The sequence below is a fragment of the Taeniopygia guttata genome, chromosome 5 (genome assembly GCF_048771995.1).
Source record: "Taeniopygia guttata chromosome 5, bTaeGut7.mat, whole genome shotgun sequence".
NCBI lineage: Eukaryota > Metazoa > Chordata > Aves > Passeriformes > Estrildidae > Taeniopygia > Taeniopygia guttata.
In genome coordinates, this window is record NC_133030.1 from 55,008,582 (window position 1) to 55,035,555 (window position 26,974).

At 41.5% G+C, this 26,974-nt stretch overlaps 1 protein-coding gene and 1 long non-coding RNA gene across 7 annotated transcripts; one reads left to right on the forward strand and one right to left on the reverse strand.

Moving 5' to 3' along the window:
- Positions 1 to 417: 417 nt before the first annotated feature.
- On the reverse strand, positions 418 to 3,650 carry LOC121470015 (uncharacterized). 4 transcript variants are annotated; one of them, XR_005980498.2, is made up of 3 exons: positions 3,397 to 3,650; positions 2,203 to 2,381; positions 418 to 1,710 (listed from the first exon to the last, which is right to left on the reverse strand). It is a non-coding gene; the product is annotated as an uncharacterized lncRNA (long non-coding RNA). The 4 variants fall into 4 exon arrangements; XR_012056543.1 differs by having other exon boundaries at positions 418 to 676; positions 1,651 to 2,381; XR_005980500.2 differs by having other exon boundaries at positions 418 to 679; positions 1,651 to 2,381.
- Positions 2,931 to 25,951, forward strand: TRMT61A (tRNA methyltransferase 61A). 3 transcript variants are annotated; one of them, XM_072930457.1, is made up of 4 exons: positions 2,931 to 3,071; positions 5,798 to 6,162; positions 16,023 to 16,289; positions 16,401 to 24,539. In XM_072930457.1, exons 1-4 carry the CDS (start codon positions 2,959 to 2,961, stop codon positions 16,415 to 16,417), a joined length of 762 nt encoding a protein of 253 aa, XP_072786558.1. In that variant the 5' UTR covers positions 2,931 to 2,958; the 3' UTR covers positions 16,418 to 24,539. The 3 variants fall into 3 exon arrangements, with proteins under 3 accessions (XP_072786558.1, XP_072786557.1, XP_030130925.4); XM_072930456.1 differs by lacking the exon at positions 16,401 to 24,539 and adding an exon at positions 24,546 to 25,951 and having other exon boundaries at positions 2,950 to 3,071; XM_030275065.4 differs by lacking the exons at positions 2,931 to 3,071; positions 16,401 to 24,539 and adding exons at positions 3,120 to 3,226; positions 24,546 to 25,951.
- Positions 25,952 to 26,974: the final 1,023 nt, after the last annotated feature.

Here is a 26,974-nt window from a genome sequence, read left to right on the forward strand (position 1 = left end):
TACAGATCTCCAGGAGAAGCCAAGGGCTCAGCATCTGTGCAAGTCCAGTCTCTTGGCTTCCGGATCAAAGAACAAATCCTCTCTCTTGGTCTCCTCTGCACTTTTAACCTCACAAAGTCTTCCCCTACACACTAATAGTTTCACACAGTGCTCATGCTTCAGAATAATGTGAATTGCAAATAATGCATGGCTATACAAGTATTAAATGATTACAAGTGTAAAATTGTACCTAGACTCCTCAATAAATTACAATAGAAATGAAATATTACTGGATTGCCTCAGCTGCAAACATAATTCTGATTGCAATTTTTTTAATGTAAAGCACTAACATTTTATTCTTAATTTGAAATAGAAATATACTAAAACAACTTTCTTACATTATGGCATATTAAAAAAAAAAAAAAGCGCCAATCAGGCTAGGTTCTGAAGGCTCCTTTTATCTTAATTCCATAATCCATTGCCATACAAACAAAGAAGCAATCAACTGTTCTGTAGTGTAATTGTTCAGGAGAGTTGTGGAGTCAAGGTCACCTCAAGATTCAAAATCCAAGGATCTGTTTCATCGCATATGCTCTTTTTCTTTTTGTCTTGCAGAACAGGGAATACCAGTCATGGTGAGCAGGTAGAAGTCTCCATGTGCCAAACATTACAGCACTTCCAACACAAACACACACCTCTTCTTCACAGAATTTGGGTGACATGGAAAGAGAGTCAGGAACATAAAATCACTAAAATATATCCAATTTAGGTGTCTGACAAACAATGCACCCTCTACCCCCCTCTTCTCAACACTATTTGACAAATTTCTAGCATGCACTAAGTCAGGAGTGTCTGGGTTTTACTCAGACAGCATTTTAAGATTTGCTGAAAGCTGTGTGTAAATTGGATCCTATCTTTGTCACAGCATTCCATGCCAGCTTCCCTAGTGACTTAATTACAGATGCTGTGCCCTGTGTCAACAGCCTCTGATCACCCGCTTTATCTGCCTCATCTGCTGGGAAACACTGGCTTTGGATAAGCCTGTATGGCCTGTTAGACTGTGATAAAGGCACCAATACTCACTTTCCATGCTGGGATGGTATCTTAGTGAATACTGATTTATATGCTACATTTCCAGTTGGAAAGGTGGCCTGATTACCCCAGAGGTCTTTGCACTGAGCTTTAACAATGAAGAATTAAGGGAAGTTAATCAAGGGCCATGCAGCTAACTTCCTAAGAGGCTTAATTATAAATGTTGTGTGGTGTGCAAGTGCAAGAGGAGATGGGTGTTAGCTAGTGAATGTGTCTTCTGAAATTACTTGCATGAACATAATAGAAACCTGAAGAATTAGGGGATAAATACCATCTTGGAAACACAGAATAATATTCCAAATTAGGAAACAGCAAGAGAAAGTGGTTTGCTGTGAACAACTGAATTGTTTCCAATTCCTAATCTACAACTAAACACTACTTGAAAATTACACATAACACTCATGTACCAGTAGATTAAAGAAATTGGCCATAGCTCCATCTGCTTAACTTGTCAAATGAAACTTCTCTTCCCATTTATCACTTAAAATGTATTTGCTTAGTTATTATCCTTGGTGCATTTTTTCTCACTGTTTAGGCAGGCTGTTGAAAATTACTGATTGTTTCCAGTGAGCTGAGTACCTATGGAAATGAGGAGTTGCTGAGTGTCTCAATCTTGCACACAGTCAGGCCCACAGTGATCTGAACAGCAGCCCATCATGGGAAAGAAAGGACATGAGAACATAAACAATGACAAATATAACCAATGACACTAAAAATGACAGAAAATTAAACAAAGTGGGTGCAAATATAAAGGCACAGTAGAGCTATGATTGCCAGTCAGAAAAACAGCTGAGTAGGAGTTTGCAGCTTAAGAAACCTCTGAAACTGCATACATTATGTTTAGATTAGATGGAGAAGAGTTTCATAACTAACAAAGACTACTGCAATTATGTTATGGGCAGGTCAACACCATAACAAAAAATATGTTCTCACTGAAGGTAGTGGGAAAAAATCCCTCATTCTCGGTGGAACCACATTAATTTAAAAAATCACAGATCATCATCTAAACAGCTCTCTGTTACTGGGTTTGTGATTGTGAAACGATGACTTTTTCTCCATTCCTGTGTATTACAGTTTATTGGTGAATGCAGCACAGTACAGAGGGTTATCTGATTTAGCTGGGAACACAACCTGCACGTCCAAGGTGATTCACATACTCCCTGCTATGCCCATACTGCTCCCATGCCAAGTGGCCTGGGCTTGTTGAAAGCAGAAGATGAGGCAATATTCTCCTCCTTTGCTCCACCTTGCCTCCTGACTCCAGCCCCCGTACCACCAGGGCAGGCAGGGCTCTCCACATCACTTCAATCCTAAACATGAGACAGAAGTAGGAGTTAGTACCATGCTGTTAGGGGGTTAGATAACAATTCTAGTGCTTCTGAGTCCACAGTGTGGTTTCTCCTGCAGCCTTATGAAATCCCTGTGAAGAGCTTGGTTGGCCTTTCCCTGAGGCTGCCCCGGGGGAAGGGCATGCAGAACTTTCTGGAAGCTGTGTGCCCGGGGGCCATGGAGGCAAGGCCCACGTCTGCCAATGGCAAAGTCATTCCCTGGGGAAGGGGTTTCAGCCCTGCTGGCGGTGGCCCTCGAGACACCCTACACGTTCAAAGGGTGATGAACGCCAAGTTCCCACCGGGGCTATCAGCATCCATTGCAGCTTTTCCCAGTGACCCACTGGGACGCTTCAAGTTTCACTGACAGGGCTGCTGCCCGAGGCAGGAGCACCGCCGGGGTGCCTGGGGGGCTGCTGAGGGTGGTCAGTGACCGCCCCCGCTCCTCAGGACCCAGCAAGGAGCACAGAGAGGACGGGGCGGGGGCGGTCAGCAGAGCTCTGCGGGGGAACAGGCGCCTCGAAGGGGCTGAGGGGACGGGTGTGCTCAGGGGGGATGGATGCTTCGATGGGACTGGGGGCATGGCGGGCTCAGAGGAACGGGCGCCTTGACGGAGCTGTGGGCATGGCGGGCTGAGCGAAACGGGTACCTCAGGAGAGCTGCAGGAGCCAGGTCTGGTCGCGCCGGGCACAAGCCGCGGCAGCTCCCCGGCTGCAGGCAGGGCTGGCGGGGGCGGAGGCGGCGGGAGCGTCAGCAGCCTGCGACCGAGGCGGAAGGAGGCGCTGGGCGGCTCCGCGTGTGAGGAGAGCCGGGCCGGGCTTGGGGAGGTAAAGGGCTCGGGGCACGGGGAGAAGCGTCCCCGCGGGGATGCGGGACGCCGGGGCGAGGGCGTTCTTCCCCCGCGGAGCGGCCGCCCGGGGCTGTTACGGGCTAACGCTGCTCTCCCGCAGGCGAATGCCGCCTCTCACCCCTTCACGGTCCAGTCCGTGCTTCTCACCTGCCGCAGTTGTGGTTCCCGGGTGCGCTGGCACGGGCCGATGCGCTGCTGGGGTGCAGGAGCCGCATTACCGCCTCGGGATACGGAAGGGGGCTGAGGGGAGCCCTGGCAGCGGGGTCACCTGTGAGCGGGGCACGGAGCGACCCCCAGCCTGCGTGTGCCTGGGCGGGGAGGGGGCTGTGCCTGCCTCGCCTGCGGGACGTTCTCCTGCCACCGCGCCAAGCAGCCAGGCTTCAGGAGCTGGTCAGGGAACAGAGGTGTGCGCCTGGGTTATGATTGAAGGGAGCGCAGAATCGTGTTAGTGGTTTTGTTCGTGAGGCTGCGAGGGATCGCCTGAGGCGTTGGGTTTAGGTCGCTGCAGCCATGGCAGACCCAGAGAAAATCCTGACCCCGTGTCAGGGGGGCCCGGCTCAGTTTCCCCCCACCGCCATTCCCCCCACCGTGCAGTGACAGCCGTGCTGCAGCAATGCCCTGCCTGCTGCTGGGGAAAATGGAACAGTGCGGGAGCCTCTGCACTGCCAGGCAATGGGGAATTCTGGACGTGGTGGTAGCTCACTGTGCTCCCTGACAAGGGGGCGAGGCAAAGAAACTTCCAAAATTCCTTACATATGCCAATTTTACCCCAAACGTATGAACATAATGTGGCAGGTGAAGTCTGAGCCTAAGAGATGTGTCACTTGGGATGTCAGCATGCACTGATATGGATGGACTTGCTGTACATGATCTTAAAGATCCCTTGCAGCCTTGATTCTGATTCTCTGCTGTGACTATTAGCTGTGGTAAGTGTAGTGGCTCAAAGGAAGGCAAGGAAGCTGGGAGCCAGTTGGTGGAAGAATCAAAGGGAGAGGAATTCACTCAGTGTTCCTGCAGGCTTGCTACAGGATTCTTTTGCACATGGGTGTAACTGCAGTAACTACTGTGAAAGGAACTGATTCCATTCAAGGTCCTTTCAGATGACACTTGTGAGAGCTGAAAACTGCGCTGCATTAAAAGTATCTGGAATGAGAACTCTTAAGTGTAATTTATGAAAGATTAAGACATGGACATAATCATAGGGTGCAAGCTATAGAAGACAGCATTTGTTCTATCTCACAAAGTCCTTTATGTATACATTTCTGAATTCACAGGATGCCCTTACTATTTCACAAGATGTTCAGACTAGCCTTTTCTGCCTTGGCATCTGAACACCTTATGCAATAAAGCATGTCATAAGCTTTGGAAGTTTCAGCCACAAGCACATCTGTTTATCAACCTCAGTGGCTGCAGTGGAAAAATTATAAATCTAACTGCTTAAACAGCAAATTGAGCTACATGGAGTTCCAGGCAGGAACCAGACCACAGACACCAGACTACACTTTGAGAACTGAAGGTTTTTAATTGAAATGATGAAGCAGGACCAAGCTCTTAAACATTCAACACAAAAGTGCTGGAATTCAGTAATTATTCTGAAACTAAAAGTAACACTGCTTTTGATTCTGCCAGGGATGGTGTACCAGAAATCTGACTTCCAAAGCCTTCTGTCATAGGCTTTAATTTCTAACTTTGGGATCCCTGTTACTTCATTAAACAATTCTTGCATGAACTGATCAACCTGCAGCTTAGACAGTTAGCTGCTTTATTTGAAAGGCAGTGTCAGGTTTCATTGTAAGCCGCCTTCTGATTTCTAGATTGTCTTCTCAGAGCCATCAAAATTTAATTGTAATTCTCTAAAACAGCTCTGAGACCATGGGGCTGAAGTGATTCAACTGTTGGCATTAGCTTGCAAGTGGTTGTTTACATTTAGCTGGAGTAGAGATCACTTCCCAGACAATTACTTTGCACCCCCAATGGCAAATTAAAGGCCACAATATTATTTTCTTTTGTAGTTAGTCAAGTTTATGCCCTTAGCCTATCTGTAAACGTTCATTTGGAAAACTTTCAAGTATAGTTTTGTTAGTGGTCCTAATAGCTGGTGATTGAGGTCCAGGCAAGTAGTAGAATGTCTTTATGTTGTAAATCATAAAAAAATAAGCAAGAAGATGAGAATAAAAGTTAATAACATGCTCTGAGTGCTCAGGAACTGTAATTGAACAGTGTGTGGAAATCGGTACTAACCTGCAGTAGCATTTTGGAGCAGGCTGAGTAAATTATAATGTATTTCCCAAACTTTCTTTAAAATGTACCATAAGGAAAAATTCTTGTTATTTTCAAATCTGTGGGATCCTTCTATTGATTGCAATTGGATTAAGGGTACAGTGGAGAGCAGCTCCCTGAACTTCCTGGAGCTCTCTTGCTAGCATCTTATTTGCACAGTGTGGTTTTGTTCTGTATTGGAGAAAATAAAATTACTTGGTTTTGTATCTGTAGGTTCAACTCCACCGTGGTCCTGTGAAACTTTCCTGACATATTTATTTTTCTCTAGGTGGCAATCACCAGCCAAGTACAAGATTGTCACCATGAGTTTTGTTGAATATGGAGATACGATAAAGGATGGTGACACGGCTATTGTGTTCCTGGGCCACGAGTCCATGTTTCCTGTGAAAGTGCAGCATGGCTCTGTAACACAGACTAAGTATGGGGTCATCAGGCATTCCACAGACCTCATAGGCAAGAAGTATGGCTCCAAAGTGACCTGCAGTAAAGGAGGATGGGTGTTCATTCTTCATCCAACTCCAGAACTGTGGACCATGAATCTCCCACACAGGACGCAAATTCTGTATTCCACTGACATCTCCATAATCACCATGATGTTGGAACTGAAGCCAGGCTCCATAGTATGTGAATCAGGTAATAATTACTATGTTGAAATCCTTCATTAGCAACTAACACCAACACTTTGATGAAAAAACAGGGTTTTCTTTAAATTTTGCAAGAAGTTGCACTTTCCACTATGATATAATTTTCCCTGCCCACATGTTGAAGAATTCTGTATCATGTGCACATGTTATCAACTGCTGGTTCTTCAAAAATTGGTGCTACCTTGGTGTGCAGACTCATTTATGTGGGTATACCTCTGAGCATGTGTTTGGTTAATTCATCTTCTTAGAACAAATAGGTAAACATCTTCATTTCCCTTTTCTAAAACTGTTGTTAAGTAGTTAAAAATGTTTGTAAATACATTATTTAAATCAAGATTCAGGCTTTGATTTTGCAGTTTCAGAGGATGTAGTTGAGATAACCTGGTGAAAGAGACTCTGGTGATAGGGTGTTGAGCTAATAAGAGAAATAAATTGGCAGTATTTATATATGATACTGTGTAAGTACATCAATTTCATTCTTCTTTTCCCAAGTGTGATCTACTTGTAGCAGCACAACCTCATGCAAAATCACTGATTAAATACAATGGATGATGTGTTCATCACAGGGCTGTGTTTTATTTCTAAACTTGGTTTAACTTATTACAGCTTTCATAATTTTGCTTAATTTGGAAGTAAGGAGTGAAAATTGACATAAAAGTTTTCTTGGTTACATAGAGTTTATAATAATGTCTTCATAACTTTATTACTACAGGCGGTATGAGGCTTGCTTGATTTGAGTGAATCTCTGAAGCTTGGAGAAATAGCAACTGAAGTAGTTTGCCCTTGTTTTTTCTGGCTGTTTGAGCATTTTTTGAAGCAGTTTCATACACCTCCCTCTCAAGCGTAGATATGGCAAAGGATCGGCATGATAGGACTGTGATGCACTGTGCTTTCTTACATTTACCATTTCCTGTTCCCACTCATGCATAATTTTGGGCAGCTTTTCAGGCATAATGACCACTTTCCAGCACAACTGAGGCAGCACTCATCTCTGCACCCAGTTCCACCCGTTAAGAGCCAGGCAGTGTGTTTAGCTCATTGCTGTACAGCAGCACTTGAAGCATGCAAAGCCCTGTGCAAAAGCTTCTGATACTGTGAAAATAGCTGGGTCCTCTGAGTTTGTAATTTGGTTTGTTGGATGATCAGACATTTTTAGTTTTGTTATGAGAAGTTTCTGTATTCATTAGCTCTTCCCCTCCCTGCTATGTTTAGACAGGATGGGAAAAATAAACAACAAATTATTTGGGGGGCAGGGGGAAAGAGATTGGAATTGCTCCATGTCCTGTCAAATGTACAGAGCTGTATATAAAATATTTTCAATAATGTCAAAGGTGCCTAGAGAGGATGAAAATGTTTAATCTGTTGTTTATCTAAACAGCTAAGAAATGGAAACACTTGATGATTTCCAAAAACGTTGTGAGTCAAAAGTCATAGCCACAAATCAATCCTTTTTGCTAAGGGGAAATTGTCCCCAGGTTCATTTTAGTGCTTGTACAGACAATATATTGCAACTTCAGCTTTCCAGGCAAATTGAACAGTTTTACTACTGTAGTTATGCTTGTATTGCTTGCAAGGTTCACTGTTCACAAAGAAAGGAAAGAAGAAAGAATACTATAATAAAACCATCTGGCTAACCTCGAAGCAAGACACCTTACTGCAGATTTACTTTGAGTTAAAAACTTGACAGTATTGACAACTGGAGCCTGCTTTGGTATCATCCTAAATTCAGTGGTGTTTGGTGATCCAAAATCATTAGCTCTAGATTAGCCTTGTGTGGGCTAGACAGAACCAGCCCAATGGTGATAGTAGAAACAAGACAGCAAATCTGGTATAGTAAAACTTGAGTCTGCTTCCTGCTGGTGCTGAGTTTAGGTGTATTGTAAGCATTAATTAGCACAAAGGTCTGTCTTTTTTATTATTTGAACTTAGATATACAGTTGCTGTATGGACTGGCAAAGCAGGCTCTGTAAAAAAAACTGGGCTCTTTTCCTCATGTCTTACTAACTCAACTGTAGAAGTGTCTCCTGTATTTAGCCATTGTAAGCTAGCAGAATTTTGAATTGGGCTCCCCAACTGTGAGAAGAAATTATTGAAAAAGTAAGAGGAAATACCCTCTGTGAAATGCTGTGAATATAAATGATTTTCTGCATGTTATTATAAAAATGGAGTAGGATAACCAGAGGGATTTATTTTATGTAACTTTAATTATATCATTTAAATTGATCAGTCATGACTTGTCCTAAAAGATGCAAACATATTAATACAGTTTTAATATGTTTAATCATCTTTAATAAACACATAAGGACTAAGCTTGTCAGCAGCACATATATAATTAAAATTACCCAGGCATACTCTGTTGAGGGGGCCATAAGGAGACTCTGCATCTACCTGATGTTCCATGACAGAGGTGTAGGAATATGATCCTTCTTCTGTCTTCTGCTAATTTCTAATTTATAAAGGTATGTTGAGTTTTAAAACTGTTAGCACTGTTACTAGAGCTAATATATTTTTAAAATATTGGTCGCTGCTCTAAGAAATTAAAATATTGGTCCCTGCTCTAAGAAACTCTGCACTTGGATACAGTTTTTAACAGCCCTAGCTTTCCAAAATTTTGATACTCAAAATAGCTGCTTAAATATCTGCTGTGAGTGGCCCAGTAGTATGAAAGTTTCATTCTTGTTAGGTAACTCTAATAATCCCATTTGTGTTTATTGCATGTGCAGCAGTGCCTAGATAAAGGAAAAGGCTAAATCTTTCTCTTTTGTCTCACCTCACTCTCCAAATCATCAACTTCCCAGGCTAGGTTCTCTGTAGGATAATTGCATTTGACAACAGATTTTCAGGGCTTCACATTTATTTTTAATACTATACTGGAACCAATATGAAACCTTTCAAATATTTTTTCCAAGCAAAATCCCCTTCTTTCCAGTCTCCACACATCAAGTCTTTTTTACTGTCCTCTCTCCATGGTGAGATGTAAATGAGTGACTGTCTTAATAGTACAGCATGTGAAATCTCATTTAATCTGATAAATCGCAGAAATATTTTGGCTTCGATGGAGCGTAGTATTTAGACAAAATGTAATTCAGTCAAAAGTACTTTAACCACCATCCCAGTGATCCTTCAGCATTCACAAAATCAGACTCACATGAGAAAAACATTAATTGGATTTTTTGTTTCCCTTCAGCTAAATCCCAAATTAAAAATCGCTAAACCATGTTCATTGCTACACAGCAACGTGTTTCTGAGCTGAGGGACTGGATTTCTGAAGGCTGAGAGCACTGTTCTGGGCTCTCATGGTTTTTCAGAGAAGGAGCAATAGGAGCTGCCACCCAGCCTTACTCTAGAGCTTCTCAAAAACAATTAAGAAATTTTCAAACTCACAGCCTAGGCATACATTTTGTTAAAGACTACACTCATAAAAAATTAATGAGAACTTAATGATTAATGGATACTTAATAAATGATTAAGAGTTTATTGTGGAGTCCCAGCAAGTCACCTGTATGCTTATGACTCTTCTGAAGTGCTTGAAGACTTTTTGACAAATACTGCTCATGTTGTCATTATTTTTGTGTAATAAGTACATCTAAATTGTTTGTACCTCTATTTTTAGTGTAAAGTACAGATCAAAGTTAATTTGATTCTGGAATGTGCCCAAACTAATTATGTCTGTGTTTTATAATGTCTCCCTTATCTACCTCTTAGCAGCTGTTCAGGTTAGAGTGAGAGAAGAATTGGAAAACCTGATCCTTGTGTAGCACCTCTTGAAGTATTAGGAAGGCCTCATCAGTACAAATGTCATAAACCACAACAGTCTCTTGTGCCACACCAAAGGACTGAACTGGTGCTGGGGCCCCCAACAAAGGGGCAGTAGAAAAGATGTGGATCTATTGGAGCCAGTCCAGAGGAGGCCATGAAGATGAGCGGAGGACTGTGCACTTTCCTTATGGAGACAGGCTGAGGGAGCTGGACTTGTTCAGCCTGGAGAAGAGAAGGCTCCAGGGAGATCTTATAGCACCTTTCAGTACCTAAAGGAGCTGCAGGAGAGTTGGGGAGAGGGAATTTTACAAGGGCATTGGATGATAGGACAAGGGGTAATAGGTTTAAACTGAAAAATGTGCTAGGAGGAAACCCATTACTATGAAGGTGCTGAAACCCTGAAACAGATTGCCCAGAAAAGCTGTGGATGCCCCATCGCTGGAGGTGTCGAAGCCCAGACTGGATGGGTTTTGAGCAACCTGGTCTGGTGGAAAGGTGTCCCTGCCCCAGACAGGTGTGTTGGAACTAAAGAATCTTTAAACATCTTAAAGCCCAAACCATTCTGTGAGTCTGTGATGATTCTATGAACCAAACCTCTGACCATGTGAGGCATCACTGTAATGTATTCAGACTTGTGGCTGTCATGGAGCTGATGAGGAATGCTGTTCATACCCTAAAGCACTTGTTTCCAGACTTTCTGGACTCACTTTGATCTTGTAATTTCACCTGACCACCAAGTACACCAAGTACTTCTTGTGCAGCTCTGAACCTAACCCTGTTGTTAACCATATTATGTCCATTATGTGGAAGATTCCTTCCTAAAAAATTCAGACTTTTGAATCTATAAGGAAAATGTATTTCTTTACTTTAATCTCTAAAGAAAAATTAATTCTTCATATTCTTTTGTAGGCAGTGCCAGCCTTGAAAACCTCCCTGTTATCCTTCACTTAGTTTCTCAGTCTGGTCAGTGATCAGTGGCCCTCTCTGACCTCCAGCCTGTTGCCTAAAATTAAAATGCATGCTTCAGCATGGTGTCCATGACAGATAGGCAGATAAGCTAATTTTCTGTCATGGAAACTTCTTGACTGCAAAGTGAACTTTTTTGATTAGGTGTTTTCTCTTTCATCCACCAGTTCAACTCCTTGAAATTCTCTCCCTCCCTTTCTTCCTTCTCTCTGTCCCTGCTCCTCCTGTGTCTTACTGCTGTTACCATGATTTGGACCCTTGACTATCTTCCCAGGAAGATATTTGGGTTAATTTCCATCAAATGCTTAATATCTTTTCATGTATTAATTATACAAGTCATTACACAAACTTGTCATGTAGAGTGAGCAGTCTGTCTGTTCAGTGTTTCTTGACAGAATTTAGCTGTGGAGTTGTTAGCTCTGTCTCAAGATTAATTTTCCCTTGGTTTTAAGGCTCCTTCCGTTCTCATGGCTGATTCATGACCTATCTTACTATTTGTTAGGACTAAGTGGTGTAGCTAGGAGACAAATAGAGCAACACTGTCATTGTTTTCTTGTATTTACGCATTTCAGAGTATCTTTGGTAGCCAAATTTTGCATCAGAAGCTTAAGTTCTCCTAAAATGTTACTAGATATTTTAGAGACCCAGTGTTAAATAACATTTTACATACTGTTCTTTTATTCCTATTTCCAAGCAATATGAACCTTTTTATACACTTAAGAGTTTATTCAGCTTTATTCCAAAATGCTTTTGCTTACACACAGCTGTACATATCTATAAATCCTAAATGACAAATTGTAGCTCCTTTTTTAAAAAGAAGCACCATGATGAAAAACTTCTAGGGAAGACAAGCCAAGCAATAGTCTGCAAAGAGAAAATGCAGTGGAACACGGAATCAGGTCACTTATATTTATGGTATGGGTAGGATTCCAGGAGATTAGACAAATATCATTTGCAATAAGGAAGCCAGACTAACAACAGAAAGCAGTGTAAAATGTACTTTGTATCCTATATCAGTTAAGCACTGTGCTCAATGCCCTGGTGACACTCAGTCTTGGCAGTATTCCGTGCTGAAATAACATGCTTTATTTTGGAACAGCTCAGATACTGTCCACTGCAACTTTTGAGAAGGTGAGAATTTATTTTAACATGGCCATTGTTTCAAGATGGCTGAGGTGTGTGGAGGCTTCTCTGTGGAAAACCTGTCTCTTGAATAAGCAGAGAGTGAGAAGAACAGATCTGTTGGAGGTCAGGGCAGTTGAGAAGTTTGTCTGATAAATACTTTTTTGTCTGCAAATTAGAAGGAAATATCAATAGGTGCTGAGCTAGAGTGTTTTATATAGATGCCCACTTGTTAGGATGGAAATCCTAAAACTGCAGTGTTCTGCTTGTTTTGGGAGAGGGGGAAAAAACACTCCCTTAGAGTTTATATGTATCAGAGAAGGAGAATGTCATGTGTTTGAGCCCAAGAAGAAGGAAAGGATACTGAATCAGTGTGCAGGGCCATTAGCTCCTTAAATCATGGGTGTAACACAGGAGTTTAATTCCTGCCTTTGGACTGAAGTGGAGCCCATTCCTGGGTTACACTGTGCTGATCCTCTGCACAGTGCTGCCTCCTCAGATGTTGAGCTTTGAGTGTGGCAGATTGAGGCCCCTGCGGTATCTCATTAAATGCCTGCAATGCAGATGTCTGCTTTTTGACTAAGATGTTTGAGATCACAGAACAGTCAATGTAAAAGAGCATCACATTTTCCAAGTGAAAATAATGACATAAGAGCTCACCTAAGTGAGCTCTGAAACAGCAGCTGTGCTGTTAAGGTTGTCTTTGGTACAGTTTGAATTGTTATTGTTTTACTTCTCTTCTGTAGAGTCCATTCATGATTAAAACATGGTAATCAAGTGGGAATTGTCCTGTGGTAGAGAGCAAACAGTTTCTAAGGCTATTTATTGTGCAGGCTGTCAGAAAGAGAGCATCCTGCTGTAAAAATTAGAAATTAGTTGTTCTAGTTGTCTTACCTTCTGCTTTCTAGGTCATATCAGGAACACAGACATTTCACTGCACCTCTATGAGAAAGAACACCAACTGAAGTTCTTCCAGTTTTGATCTTGCCTCTTCTGATATAAAATATTAATTTTTGAGTATGCAGGTTTTGGTGCATTTCTATACAGGTAATTCAGGTATGCTATTTCTGGTTTGGTAGCATTCTAGTATGTCTCCATTAGTACTTCTTGGGTTTTGCTGCTGTCCTGACTGATTCTGTATCAAGCTAAGGATACCTTTCATTTCCCAAGGAAACCTGTACCTGACTAGAACTTACTCCAAACTGATGCCTAAGACTCTTAGAGTCATATTTTGCTTTTTATCAGTAGTGATATTGAAATAAGGACAAAGAGAAATTGAGATGGTTGCAGGAGGACGAAAATGTTGAATGTTTCAGATTTGCAGGAAAGAAGGTGAATATAAACATTAATTTCCCCTTCTACAACGTCACAAAAACAGAGCGTTGAACCCCTGTCTTGTGCAGACACTGCTGATTGGGCTTTAGGGCTTGTGGCAGGTATGGACTCATGCCAGACTCATATTAATGGACCACATCAAATGTGCTGATCTATTGGGCACATGAGAGTTAAGGGTCATCCTCATGTCACATGTCTGGGTTCAGAATATATTTTCTAGGAGAGATTTTACAACAGTGGGTGATTCATAACCCTCTTGTTCCTTGTTCCCTGCAGTTTTGAGAGTGTTGTCACAGAGAAGGCAGGCAGCATCTTCAGAAATACTCTCATTAATAATGTTAATGTGACAGAATTTGATGTGTTAAAATGTGGTACATATGTATTGTTCTCATGTTTGTGGTAGCCAGTCAACAATAAATAATTCCTGGCAACCTTGTTTAACAAAAGCTCTGTCTGTAATACACCTTCAAGTGGTGACTTCCAACATCTTGGTTGTAGTTCTGGGTTTAGCTTGGAGTGTTTCTGAATAGAAGAAGAGTTTTAGAAAAGAAGCCAAAAAATCTTAATGGGTTTTCCTATGGAGGAGACAAATGATATCTTCTGTGGTGTTTTTAAAAGCAGATTTAAAAGGAAAGTGATTAAAAATGTAAAAGAATATGAACAAGGAGACTGGATACATGCACAAGCTGCCTTGCTTACAGCGCAGGCTAATCCTTTAGATTAGCAGAGAGAGATGCAGAAAGCGTGCAGCACTACACATTTGAGAGGTAGAGTAATTAAATTTCCTCATTTTACAATAGTTCTCAGTTGCGTAATCCTCCCTTTTGGCATGAAATGTAAAGGCAGAATTTCAGTCTTTAGCATCCTGGGAGCAATAGTTCCCTGCTTTTGTCATTAAAAACATATCAATACTATTTCTTTGTTATGCACATGTATCATTGAGTTTTCACACACATGGCTGCTGTGCTACCATTACTCCTTTGACCAGGGAAAAGCTCACTTTGACATTGAGATCCTTCAGCTGCTGTGACAGGGTGGTTTTTGATGTATGCACATGTAGGTGTGTTTTACTTTTCCTTTTTTTATTTAACAGTACCTTGAATGCCTGTATGTTCACTTTATTAAATGCATGTGTGTAAATGTTTCTCTCTTCCCTTGGACCTCTCTGAAGCCAGTGCTAAGATCTGTAGGTCCCCTCTCTAACCTGCCCCACTGAAGCTGCAGCGGGGTGCCGGTCTGCCCACTGGGGTCAGAGCCCTCTCAGGGGGAAGCAGAGGAGCAGTGCTGATCCCCCGGTGCAGCCGCTTGATCCGGTGGCAAACATGGGCCCTGAGCTCTGTTTACAGTCTGAATGTCTCCCCTTTCAGAGCTGTCGGATTAAATACAGTGCCACAGCAGTGTTCCTCCCCTTATGTGACTAGAGGGCAAGAACCTGGCATCTGCCAGTGAACTCAAACTTCCTGGATGATTATGGAAAGTACTGCACCAATTAAGCGGCTGTACCAGCCCCTGTGCCCCCTAATTAATTTCCTTTTTACTTGTTTCTGAGCTGCTGTACTTCAGATTCTGTCCTTTTTATGTTTTTTAAGATTTATATTAGCTGAAAGAACTTGCCTCAGGCTGAACAGTCATTGAAAATAATTAGAAATAGATTTATTTCTACAGGAGAAATGTGTTATAAGCACAGAATTATTAATCAATAAACACAGAGAATTTGGGGTTGCTGTGGTGTTTTGAATTTGGGGGATTACTCCATTAAATGCCACTTGAATGACTAATTTGCAATGGAAATTGGTATATGGGTGTTTTCTTAAGTGAAAATCTTTGTTATTAGTCATCCATCTATTTAATATGCCAATGGATCATTTAAAGTAAGTTTCCTAAATTATCAAACTAAAACAAGAAAAAAAAAAATCTTTGTCTTGTCAGTCCCTGTTTGTATGTGGTAATTGTAGTTACCTACAATTTTGTGATAGATTTTGTTACACTAAGTTAAGCTTGTGTAGGCATGTATGTGTGTAAGTGACCTGTGAAAACAGATGTTTGATCAGTGTGGCTGCAAGGAGCCAAGGGGCCTTAGTTTTGGGTAATTCCAGTGGGAGCTGAGGATATCTCTTAAGAGATCTGTGCAAAGCAAACTGTATCCTGAAGGCCATTTGTTTGCATGGATATTAATAGGATTTTCAAGCACGGACCCATGCCAACATCTTTTCTTTGTTTAGTGAGTATGAGGTTTTGAAAATCTGTTAAAAATTTGCCTTAATCTCTTTTCACCCTAGAAGAGTCTGACACTTTGAAAAAAAACCTCTCCAGTTAATTTCCCTGATTTTTTCCTGTTACATTTACTTCCTTGGATTCTCTAGTGGCAGTTGTTAGAGCTATAGCTGACCCTTGGCATTAGTTTCCCACTCCAGGGACATAGGACAGATTCTGGGTTTGCCAGATTTTTAAATGAATGCTTTGGGGACCCGGAAGACTGTTTCCTAGGACACCTAGTCCCTCCCTCCTTGTGAAGGAAGGACTGTTCTCTTTCAGGAGCTGAGCCAGTGGTTTGTGTTCATTTGAGTTTCAAACAAGTGTTCCAAGCAGGAAGAGGAATGCAGAAGGCTTTGGTTCTGATATTTGGCTCTGACAAACTCAATTTCATGGCTTGTTTGTCTTTCCTAGGTACCGGCAGTGGGTCCCTCTCCCATGCTCTCATCCGGACAGTGGCTCCCACCGGGCACCTGTACACAGTGGAGTTCCACCAGCAAAGGGCTGAGAAGGCACGGGAGGAGTTTCGGGAGCACGGGGTGGAGCACCTGGTCACTGTGACCAACCAGGATGTCTGCAAAAATGGCTTTGGGGTCTCAAACATTGCAGATGCTGTGTTCCTAGATATTCCATCTCCATGGGAAGCCATAGGACATGCCAAGTCAGCATTAAAAGCTGAAGGTAACTGCATTTTTCTCTCTTTTCAGAAAGCACTGTGCACATATCTCTGCCTTTGAGCCATACACTTGATGTGCTCCCTTCCCTTGTGTGATCACTTTTCTCAAATGTCAGTCTCCAGGCATTTCTAAGGCTATAAAACCATCAAAAGGCGTCTTCAATTTACAGTGGAAGATTTGAAAGGAGCAGAACAATTTTTTCCTGCAGGCCCGTGAGAGCTGCTACAATTAGCATGGGCAGTTTATAAAAACTCCTTTGAACCATTCTCAAGTGCATTTTGCAAGATCTGAGGTGTGTGGGAAGCAGAAGTAACAATAAATGCTGAAAGCTAATTTCTTTGGCAATTCAGTGGAAAGGTGTTTGTATAAAAGGTGTTCAGCCTCAGTTCACATCAATCATTGCAGATTTGTACCCATTTAACAGAACACCCCAACGGTAATGTTAAAAAAGATGTGGTTACACTGAAATATGCTTGCCAGTTTATGTGCTAAATCTTTGTGGTTGGAGGTAGTGAGAAGTTTGACACTGGATGCAGTGGGAATGGAACATAAAGGATGTTCTAGCTTATGCCACTTACTCTGGGCAAGTGAGAACTGATGTTGAGATTTTGCACAGATTTCATCACTTTATTATACCTCTATTCCCTATCGAAAAATAAGCTTCAGTGAATAAATAATTCTTTTATCCTGGAATAAGTTTTAATTAATTTCATAATTGTGTGGATCTGAAGTACCTTTTGCTAAATTGCTTCCATCTACAAAAGTAACTTCTCTAATAAAGAGAGCAAGGAGTACTGAACAGTGTCCATGCTGGGACGTGTGTTAAAAAAAACTTGATTATGTGCCAAGGCCCAGTTCTTTGTTAAAATATGTAATCACAGGCTGGACTTCAAGTGAATTGCTAAGTCTTTTTGAAATCACAAGATTGAAGCTTGTTCTTAAAGGTCACTGAATGTGCACTGCCTTGCTGAGTCAGGACCAGCCCCGCTGTTAGGCTACCTCAACTCCTACTGAAAATTTTCTAGAAAGCTTTGTGATACCCATGTAACACACTTTCTTTAAAAAATGTGTCTAAAAAATAGAGTGAGCCTTGTTAGCACTCTGTACCTGCAATGGTTACAGCTCAATTTGTAGCAGCTTTCCAGTGTGTCCTGGGGGGGAAGAAAATCACTGCACTGTACAATGCCCTTCCCATGCTCAAATTATCTAATCTAGTGAGCACACCACTCAGCTGACTTCCCAGCTTAGAAGGCGCTGCATTGCGCAGTCCAATTTGAATTATTTAAGTGGTGCATGCTTAGAATACTAAGCAGGGCTGCTTGAACAGTTCCAAGTTTTGAATCCTTGTCTCACTCCAGCATTTGAAATCCTAGAAAATGTAATACAGTCCCAAACCGGCCATACCATCTGGCTATGCTTTCCTGTGCTGTGCTACAAGGTTACATCTGCTTAGGCAATATAAATAATACTTCACAATCCCAGATTTTTATGTTTGTGAAGTGGCGTCATTTGCTTTATGAACCACTCAAAAGAGGAAGTTGCTGATCCTTGCTGCAGTTTTTGCTGCAACCAGTCTCCCATGTCTGAGATCTGGTACTGGTCTAAGGCTCCTCATTTGGGCAACTTTGTACCTGACCAACAGGGCGCATTTTTAAAATTTTGCTATTTTGCATATAAACAAAAACCGGTTTTCGTATAAAATATAATTTTTTGTAGTAGTAATATGTAAAAACTTACACACTTTCCTGTTTTATCTTGAGTCATGCGGGTAGTTTTGTTGTGGTTTTTTTACTGCTGTTAAATCTAAAATATGGCAGAAGGTTATCTGTGACTGCTTCCCTTTCCCTACCACAGACAGATAATTTAGCAGTGCTTCTTTGTTTTGTTTTCGAAGAGCTAAACCTCTTCTGCAGTACAGCCTGTGCACATTCTGCTGTTATTGAACCCCGTTCAGGGTTTGTGTAGTGATAAAGCATGCACTGCAGGAAATGAGTTCCACTCTTTTCTGTCCACACCCTCTCTCTCAGATCTGGACAGGGTCACATTTGAGCCATTCACACTGTGGGTTTTGTTGTGATGTGCCATGCAAATATCACAGCTATACTGCCAGATAGTGGTAATTTAGTCCCTAAAGTCTTAATGTATTTTGAATTAAATGAGAAGTAAGCAAATTCAATATATAGCATTAGCTACTCTCTTCCTTAAAAATCTCAATACTCACAATAGAGAGTTCAGCTGAGACAATATGTGAGAATTCTCAACCTTAACAAAACCTCAGATCAAAACATCAGATCAGTGTTTTCATTTCCACTTCAGCTCAAGGTCCTGAATAGTTGCCTCTTCTACCAGGCTGAGTGTTAATGATCCTCTTTACAGAGTGCAATTATCACTCACGTTATGCCTTACAGGATGCTGTAAATACACTACTTAGAGCAGCTTGACCTCCCATTTAAAGCACTGCCAGCCTCTGAGAGCTGAACGAGCAAAATGGCACAGTAGTTTGTGACTAGAAGGTTCTTGTTCTGTGGTGATGCTCTCTGCCGACGTTCAGGTTTGCATCTCAGCTGCATCCTTTTGTGCTGATGTCACCAGTCACACTTCCAGCAGAAAAGCTGCTTCTAGCATCTCTGAGGCACTGCTGCACTGCAGAACTTCCTTTCCAGACCTGCACTGTTTTTCTTCTGCAGCATCTGCTAGTTAATGCTTTTCTGTTGTCATAGCTGCTGTTCCCAATATCTGACCTTGGTGGTTTTTGCAAAGTTGACATTAACCCCTTCAGGCTAAACTTTTTAAAATTAGGAAACTGAGAAAATTGTGAGGTAACAAAAATATCCTCAATATTCTACAGTTCTTAAATGCCCTGAAACTTTTGACTCACAGTCATTTCACAGCTGAATACTGTAGTGCTTTGAATATAATTCTGCACCCACCTACTCTACTCTCATAAATACTGTCTATTTCTTCCAAAGCTGTGGAAGATGAGGGAGAAACCCACTGGTACAATAATTTTCATACAGATTTTAAATTTTCAGGTAGGGGGATGGAAAATTACAGCCATGTATTAGGGTGGATTAGTCTCTTGTATTTTAAGTTGCTCCTTGTGGTGTTTAACAGTCTGAGTCACAAAATTATTAAAACCACCTCTCTTTTATTTCCTTTCTTTCTTTAAAGATTTTACTCATAAATTCAGATTTTCCATTCCCTCTGGAGCATTGTAAAACCCCTAAATTATGAGTTTATCAAATTGTGATCCTTGGAAACAACTGAATCAGGTAACATGGTGCTGTCAATTCTTCCCCCAAAACTCTGCAGGTAAAGTTCACTTTGAACATGTTCCTCTTCGTCCTCTACACTTCCATGTCCATGTAGGAAACCTCACTGGCTATTTTTCTTGAGCTCCAGAGTTTATTAATGATCCCAGTTTTAAACCACCCAGGTGTGGCTTTGAGGTGCAGCTTCTGTTCCTCACCATATGAAGTACTTGGACTACAAATTCATCCCTAGCTTGGGTCTGTCTGGGCTTGGTAGGTCAGGTGCACACGGTGGGCCTTCCTGAAGTACAGGTGATTCTTTCATGTGTAGAGAGTCAAGCAGAAGGATTCCTGTATCAAAATCCTCACTGTGGAAGCCCAGCCAAAGCTACTGGCTTTTACACAGTTTGAAGGAAGTCGTTTGGGATGAAAGGATCCCTAAAGAAAGTTGTTAGGTTTTCTTCCCCAGTAGGGAGCCAACTGATTCTTTAATTTCCTTGTTACTTGCTTTTACCAGCCCATAATAATGAGCAGGAATAAATTCCTTTTGAATGATGCACCTACAAGTGCAGAGGTTAAGGTCACATTTGCAGAAAATCACATCAAGCTCCTATTAATGAGCTGGCAAGTGATTTGGAGAAAATTCTCTTTTCTGAATCAAGAAACATCCTTTCATTTCTTCCAACAGCCAAATCCTCTAATTTCACTTGTCAAGGAAGCTACATCAAATCGCCCACGAGCACACGCACTTAAAGGACATTCTGTCCCCTTTTGCAGAGACAATATTTTTAGTGTCCTACTAGCACAGAGTAAATGCCACAGTGATGCTGTTCAGTGACTCTCCTGCCTCACCCCTACACAATGATAATGCCTGTGTGGTTTTTACTTCTTCCTTGAGATCTTTGTAACGTAATCTTCCAGTTATGACAATGCACTGAAGTCCCAAAACCCAAGCTGTGTTCTTTTGCCAGAGGTAAAAATGTTGTGCTGTATTCTTTATGTTACAGAATCATTCTAAAATTATTGGCCCTTTTCCCTAAAACTTAATGGTGCTGCATTACATGTGCATCTGAATAATCCTGGAATGATGAAAGAATCTGTCACAGCACTCATACAATAACCTACAAAAATAAGAGCACATATCTTGGACATGTTTTCTGTATCATGAGCACAACTGGAGTTCTTGTCAGTTGATAGCACTAAGATTTTCCACAATTGAAACCTAATAGCACTTAATAGCTAAACAGAACTGGTAGAGATGTTAGTCCTTGCTCAGACAAACCACAAACAAAATTGTTTGTTAGAGTTGCACAGGAACATTCTGTCAACTTTTGAGGCACTGGTTCTTGTAGAGATGCAATGGTGGGTCCCTCAATTAACAATTAGAAACAGTCTGTTGAAATGTACAGTACTGTGTGGATGAAAATCTTCTACTTCCCTCTTCCCTGAAGCTCACTTTTCTAATCATTCCAGTCTGAATTGTACTTCTATTTTCATGTCCTCTCAACCCTGTTGCTGGTTACAATCACTGCCAGGACTGTGTGGGCTTGTTCCAGGCTATGGATTCAGGACATTTAACCTCTCCATTAATGCTTCAAACTAAGTCACTCCCTGTAAAACTGAAGGTAGAAAAAAACTTGAGTCTTTCATACAGTCTCATTATTCTCTTCTCCTCAACTGTAGCACTTGTCAGATGCATTATACATGAATAAACACATTTTTAGACAGCTCCTGAGATCAAAAAGCTCACACAGCTTCCCAATGTGAACAGGATTAATCTCTCTTAATTACTATATCAATTTATGATGACACACAGATCTCATTAACCAAATTTAGGAGCGGTAGCTTTCCTAAAAGGAGAGCTCTGAAAGGACACAAACCCAATTTGTGTACAAAAACGTTTCCATTCAGATGTTTTCACTGCTCTCTAGTCTAGTCCATCTCTTTGTGATCCAGACAGAGCAATGTGCCCCAGGGAGGGAGTTCATGTCTTTTCTTCATTCACTTGGCATGGCAAGACAAAGCAATGAATATTCAAGTCCTTTAAGCCCTTGAAGCCTCTTGGTTTCTAAAGGACAAGGAGGGCTCTCAAAGAGTCTGAAAACTGTGAATGCTGAAATCTAGATTTATATTTGTTTGGTGATTGTGACAAGGGGTGTTGCTTAGCTGGTAGTCCAGCCGGGTACAGAGGGCAGCCCACAGTGTGCAGAATTCAGAAGCATCTGCTCTGTTAAAGATGTCAGTGTCTCTGCTCCTGGGACAGATGAGCATGTCCTTCTGAGTGCTGGTTTTCTACGTCTTTTTTGCTGGTCTAAACACAGCATAGGAATTGAAACTTCCCAAATATTTCTATTTTAGACAGCCTCTCTCAGTCTGGAACTGCAATTTCGTTTTTGCCTTCCAGCCGTCTGCTAATTGTAGCTTTCCAATCCTTGCTCCTAATATCTGCTTAATCACGTAATTCCAGCCTGTAACTGCGAGTCAGATCTGGCCTGCCTGACGCTACGGGAAAAAGCAGAGGGGACTCCTCTCCCACTTGTTGGGATCTGTAAGGACAGATGCTCGATGAGTTTGCTTCTAAGCCCTTTGTAGGTATATTTATTTGGGAGGGATGTATAAAAATAATGAGAACTATAGGCATGAAAGGGGAAAATAAAATTGACAGAACTATTAAAATCCAGGTAGATGGAATACCAGCAGTTCACTGTTTTCTCATCTTTCACACCTGAGAAACTTCCAGCAGTGCAGGAAGTAACATTATTTCTTGTGCTTGCCTTCTGCATATTTGCTACTGCAAGCAAGAGCTTTCTTCCTTACCAAACGGCTTGAAAGTCTGTTTTCTGTAACCCTACTTCCCCCAGCAGTTGTGAGGAGGCAGCCTGATAAATCTTCACCAAGTTTGGTGTTGATGTGCTGTGCTCAGCTGACCAGCCCCGGGCAAGAGGAAGGGTGCTCTGCCTTTAATTGAAGGCTTGACAAGAACCGTAGGTGGCTTTGCAGCTTGTGTGGCAACAGCTGTGTGCAGGCTTTGCGTTTTTGACTGTAAATCCACAGCATGTGAATTCAAAAGCCTAAATGTATCTTCAAACCCTTCGAGTCAGAATAAATAAAAACAGACTTACTGAAAATGTAAATATATTTTGCTTTTTTTATTGCAATATAAAACTCCAAAACCAAAAAGCCTGAATGAAGTAGTAGTCTGGTCTCTCAGATTCTTGCTTTGCAGACAAAGAGTTATTGTGAACTGACATTTAGTTAAGTCAGACATTTGTTCAGTTCCCTGCACAGTAAGAATATAAATTCTTTCATTGTAACATGTGTGCATCATAGTAACTTTCTTACTATGTAACAGAATTTTTTTTCCCTGAGCTTTTTTGTTTTACATCTGCAACCACGGTAGAGTGTGTAAGTTCTTTGGGCAGAAAAGATTAGCTGTCAGATTCAGGAACATTGTGGTAGTGCTGGCCATCCTAATGAACATACAAATCTAATTTCATGGGAGTTAATGGATTGGGCTTGCAATAAAATCAACATCAACAGACTTGGTTCATAAAGACACATACCAGCATTAGTTTTGCAGGTGATTATTAGCTTTGGGTTTTAATTGTCACTCTAGGGAATTACTTGTCCAGGATACTTTGTTCTGAAGATTCATGATAAGAACCCCTTGGTGTGGAGACTTTATTTGAAGACTAAAATTAAATCCTACTTAGCGTATGGTGGATTAATGGTTGTGGAAAGTGTTCTTCCCCAGGCAGTACCCAGCACATCATTGCTGCACAGTAACTAGAGTGTTACAGTGATGCTTTCAGACCTGATGCTTTCTTTTTTTAGAGATCTGACTTTAGAAATGAAAAAGAAAAAAAAAAAAAAAAAGGGAGTTTGAGATAAAGCAGGCTTCATGTAGTCCCAGCATTGCCTCTATTTTTAGCAGGATGCTTTGCTCTGGCTTGCATGGGTTCTTTAACTACTTAGATGACTGGTATTGGAAGGTTTGACTGGAGCCCAGAAGAGGACTGGGAAGGAATGCAAATCAGGTCAGCAGGCATTTTCATCTAATTGTTACAAATGAAACAATAGCTGAAGCTGCATTGCCCAGTGTTCCTTTCTCCTGCACAAAAGCTTTTCAGGAAGGGCAGTTGCCTTGGGGGACACTGTGTCCTGGGTGAAAGCACATGCCCTGGCCTTATGGCAGACAGTGTCCTTATAATTCTTTGATCTGATTTGGCTGTGGCTTTGCAGAGTAAATCTGAATCATTCTATTCTCAGCTGTTAAGGTGACATTGTAGCACTTAGAAAGGTGTAGGGGGCCTATTAATAGTCCGTATTAAGAATCAAAAATCAGAACTGTGCATAGACAAGGAGACAAGTGTTAGTTTATAACTTAAAAGTCCTGTCCTAGAGTTTTACAACATTCACTGTAAGCCTGCACAATGTGATATCCAGTAAACTCCAATGCTCAGGAGACATGCTAGTGAGCTTGACTAAAAGGGTAAAGCCTTAACAGCACTCCATCTATGGCCTGGAGAGCTCCCTTTATTCTGTCCACGCATACCATCGTCCTCAGCTAAACACAGCCGCTTTTGTCAGGGGCGTGTGCGCTGGGGCTCCAGCGCTGTGCAGTGTGTGCAGAATGACTTCTGCCTTTGTGTACGTGCCAGCTGCAGTTTGCTGCCTCAGTCCAGAACAGCGCAGAGTGATCCCAAAAGAGTTGCTGCTCTGAAGGGATCAACTTTAACAGTTTTGCTGTGAACAAATGTTGAGGGCAACATTGGATGTGGGAGATGAATGAAGCTGCTGTTGTCATTTTTAAAGGGTCTGAAGCATCCTGTGGAGTTGTCCGTGTTTGATGTTGTGCTGACACTTTAAACCAACAAACTTGCCATGTGAAGATTGTTTTCACTTCGTATAACTGTAATTCTATGGGCATCTGGGAGAATTCGAAAAAAGATGAAAAGTGCTTCATTTTGGCTTTTGCCCTCTTTTCCACTACCTGTCTTATTTTGCAGGTGGCCGCATCTGCTCTTTCTCCCCCTGCATTGAACAAGTTCAAAGAACCTGCCTAGCGATGGAAGAATATGGTTTTACAGAGATTAACACCTTGGAAATTCTGCTCCGAGTGTACAACGTAAGGACAGTTAGCTTGCAAATCCCTGACCTTGGAAAAGCAGCTGAGGATAATTCTAGCACTGGCTTTGACAGCAGCAACCCATCACATCAAGACAGCCCGTGTGCTAATCTGCAGCAAGGGACTGTGCAGTTCAAGAGTGGCGTGCCACTGAGGGAGGTGGTTGGGCACACCGGGTACCTGACCTTTGCCACCAAGAGCCTGGTGTAGTACATGCCCAGTTTGTGCAGTCTGGAGAGGAGTATTCTGTTTTCATGGCTCTTTTTTGTATGGCATCCAAAGTTTTACTTGTCAGGGAATTCCATATATAGTCAGATTCAGTTGGAATATGCTTTGTTTAAATAGCACACTAGCATTAAGCAGAGCAACATCAAGGGAATGTTGAAACTCTGGAATGGTGCTCCACTTGCTGTCAGAAAGAAGATAAATTAATAGCAAATGGCCATTCACTGGAATGTGCAGAATTAAGATCTCTCACAAGAAAGCAAAACAAACAACAGACAAATTACAAATAAATTGGATTTTTTCCTCCTTTTTTCCTGAATTACTTTCCCAGGTTTATGTTTTTATTTTTTTCCTAGCACCACTGGACACTATTTTTTTTAACTTCTCTAGTGTCTGTGTTGCTCTGAAGAATGTGCAAGTGCCTACTTCCTCCATTTTAGATAAGAAAGTTCCAAGATTATAGGGTTGCCAGCACAACTGTTCACAGAATCAGTGTTTCCGTGGAATAGTGTTCCAGAGGATTATTGGCAACACTCAGGAACACAACCTCTTACTCCATTCCAGGCTGGTATCTGCAAATCATTTTGACTACACAGAGGTCAAAGAAGTGCGGTAATTGTTGGATTTAATTTAAATTGGTATCTTGTGCTCATCAATTTGTAGTAGAAATTTGAACCTGGATCCATACCATCATGTTCGAATAGAACAACCACTTGCATAGTTAATGAATCCACTGTGAAAATTAACTGAACAGCTGGCTAATATTATCTGAACACCTCTTTGTAAGTGGTGTGGATGAGGTTCCAGTTGTTTGGTGGTTTATTTCCATTATGGTGTATTGTGTTTCTGCAGCTGAATGACAGAAAGATTGCTTTTGGCTGGATTTCTGTCTCCAAATTACATCAATAATGCACACTTAGTAAAATCCTCAACCAGCCTTATTAATTAAGTTTTCAGATCATTTACTCTTTGGTCTTCCATACAGAGCTGGTGGGTGTGATGAACTGTTTGAATGCTGGATTACATTTTGTATTTATAGATTAAAATAATAATGCAAATTTATTAAGTTTCCTCTTTTTTTTCCTATTTTATTTTTATAGTGCATTCACAAATATTCCTATTCCAGCAACTAGTGCTGCCACTCAAAGCATTTAGCTGTGCCTTGCATTTGGTACCTGAGCATATCGATTGCTGTGCAAGAGAAACAGCCATTCATAAACTACTGCTTGAACATTTAACCTGATATCCCTCCCCCATTCTTGACAAAAATAAACAAAGCTAAGCTTTTAACATGTTTCAGCAGAACCCTAATCCAAAATGGTTTAAAGAGAGCTCAACCGATCACGACTGCAAAGATAAACTGTTGAGCAGATTAAAGGCAGAAAGCAATTCTGTTCAGCTAAATCAGTTATGTAAGTTGGCCTACAACTGCAGCATATCCCCAGAAATTATGGGAAAGTTCCCTTTCTGCTGCTGTTCATGTTCTCCAGGCTGTGCAGCAAAGCTGCTGACATGGTGCGTGGGGTTTGGTGGCTCTGTTAGCACATGTGTGCATGTCTTTGGGGTTTGGTGGCTCTGTTAGAACGTGTGTGCCTGTGTTTGTGTGTGCACATGTTTGTGTGTGCTGGGTTCACCACCCAACACTACAGCACAGCACAGCTACTGACAGACCCCAGAAGAAAGGATGGGGACTTACAACCACAAGGTTCTCCTTACCTTCCTTCAAGGTGGTCCTCATTCACTGACAAGGGGGATCCCTAAGCTTCTCCAGGGATAATTCCAGCCCCAAACTTGACTGGTCTTTCCAGACAGAGATTATTTTAAAGTAATGTAACATCTAAACAGGACTAAAAAGGAACAAAGTCACGTTTCAGTACTACAAATAGATGTGGAATGGAAATACCAACGTGTCTTCCTGGAGTTTGAAACAAGGCTGATGCCTTTTTGCCTACAAAGCCCAATTCAAACCCCTTGAAATAAACCATTGACTTTGCTTGGTCTCATATTGATTTAATCTCTGCTGAGGAAGGGCAAGCATTGCATAAGAAGGGAAGGGTTTCATTTCTGTCATTGCAATCTTTAAAG

Bases quoted from the DNA above. Each gene is read 5' to 3' on its own strand.
- TRMT61A (XM_072930456.1), top strand. From the start codon at position 2,959: ATGCTTCGATGGGACTGGGGGCATGGCGGGCTCAGAGGAACGGGCGCC. The intron at 3,072-5,797 runs GTCTGGTCGCGC...ATTTTTCTCTAG, and splicing joins AGGAGAGCTGCAGGAGCCAG to GTGGCAATCACCAGCCAAGT. The intron at 6,163-16,022 runs GTAATAATTACT...TGTCTTTCCTAG, and splicing joins CTCCATAGTATGTGAATCAG to GTACCGGCAGTGGGTCCCTC.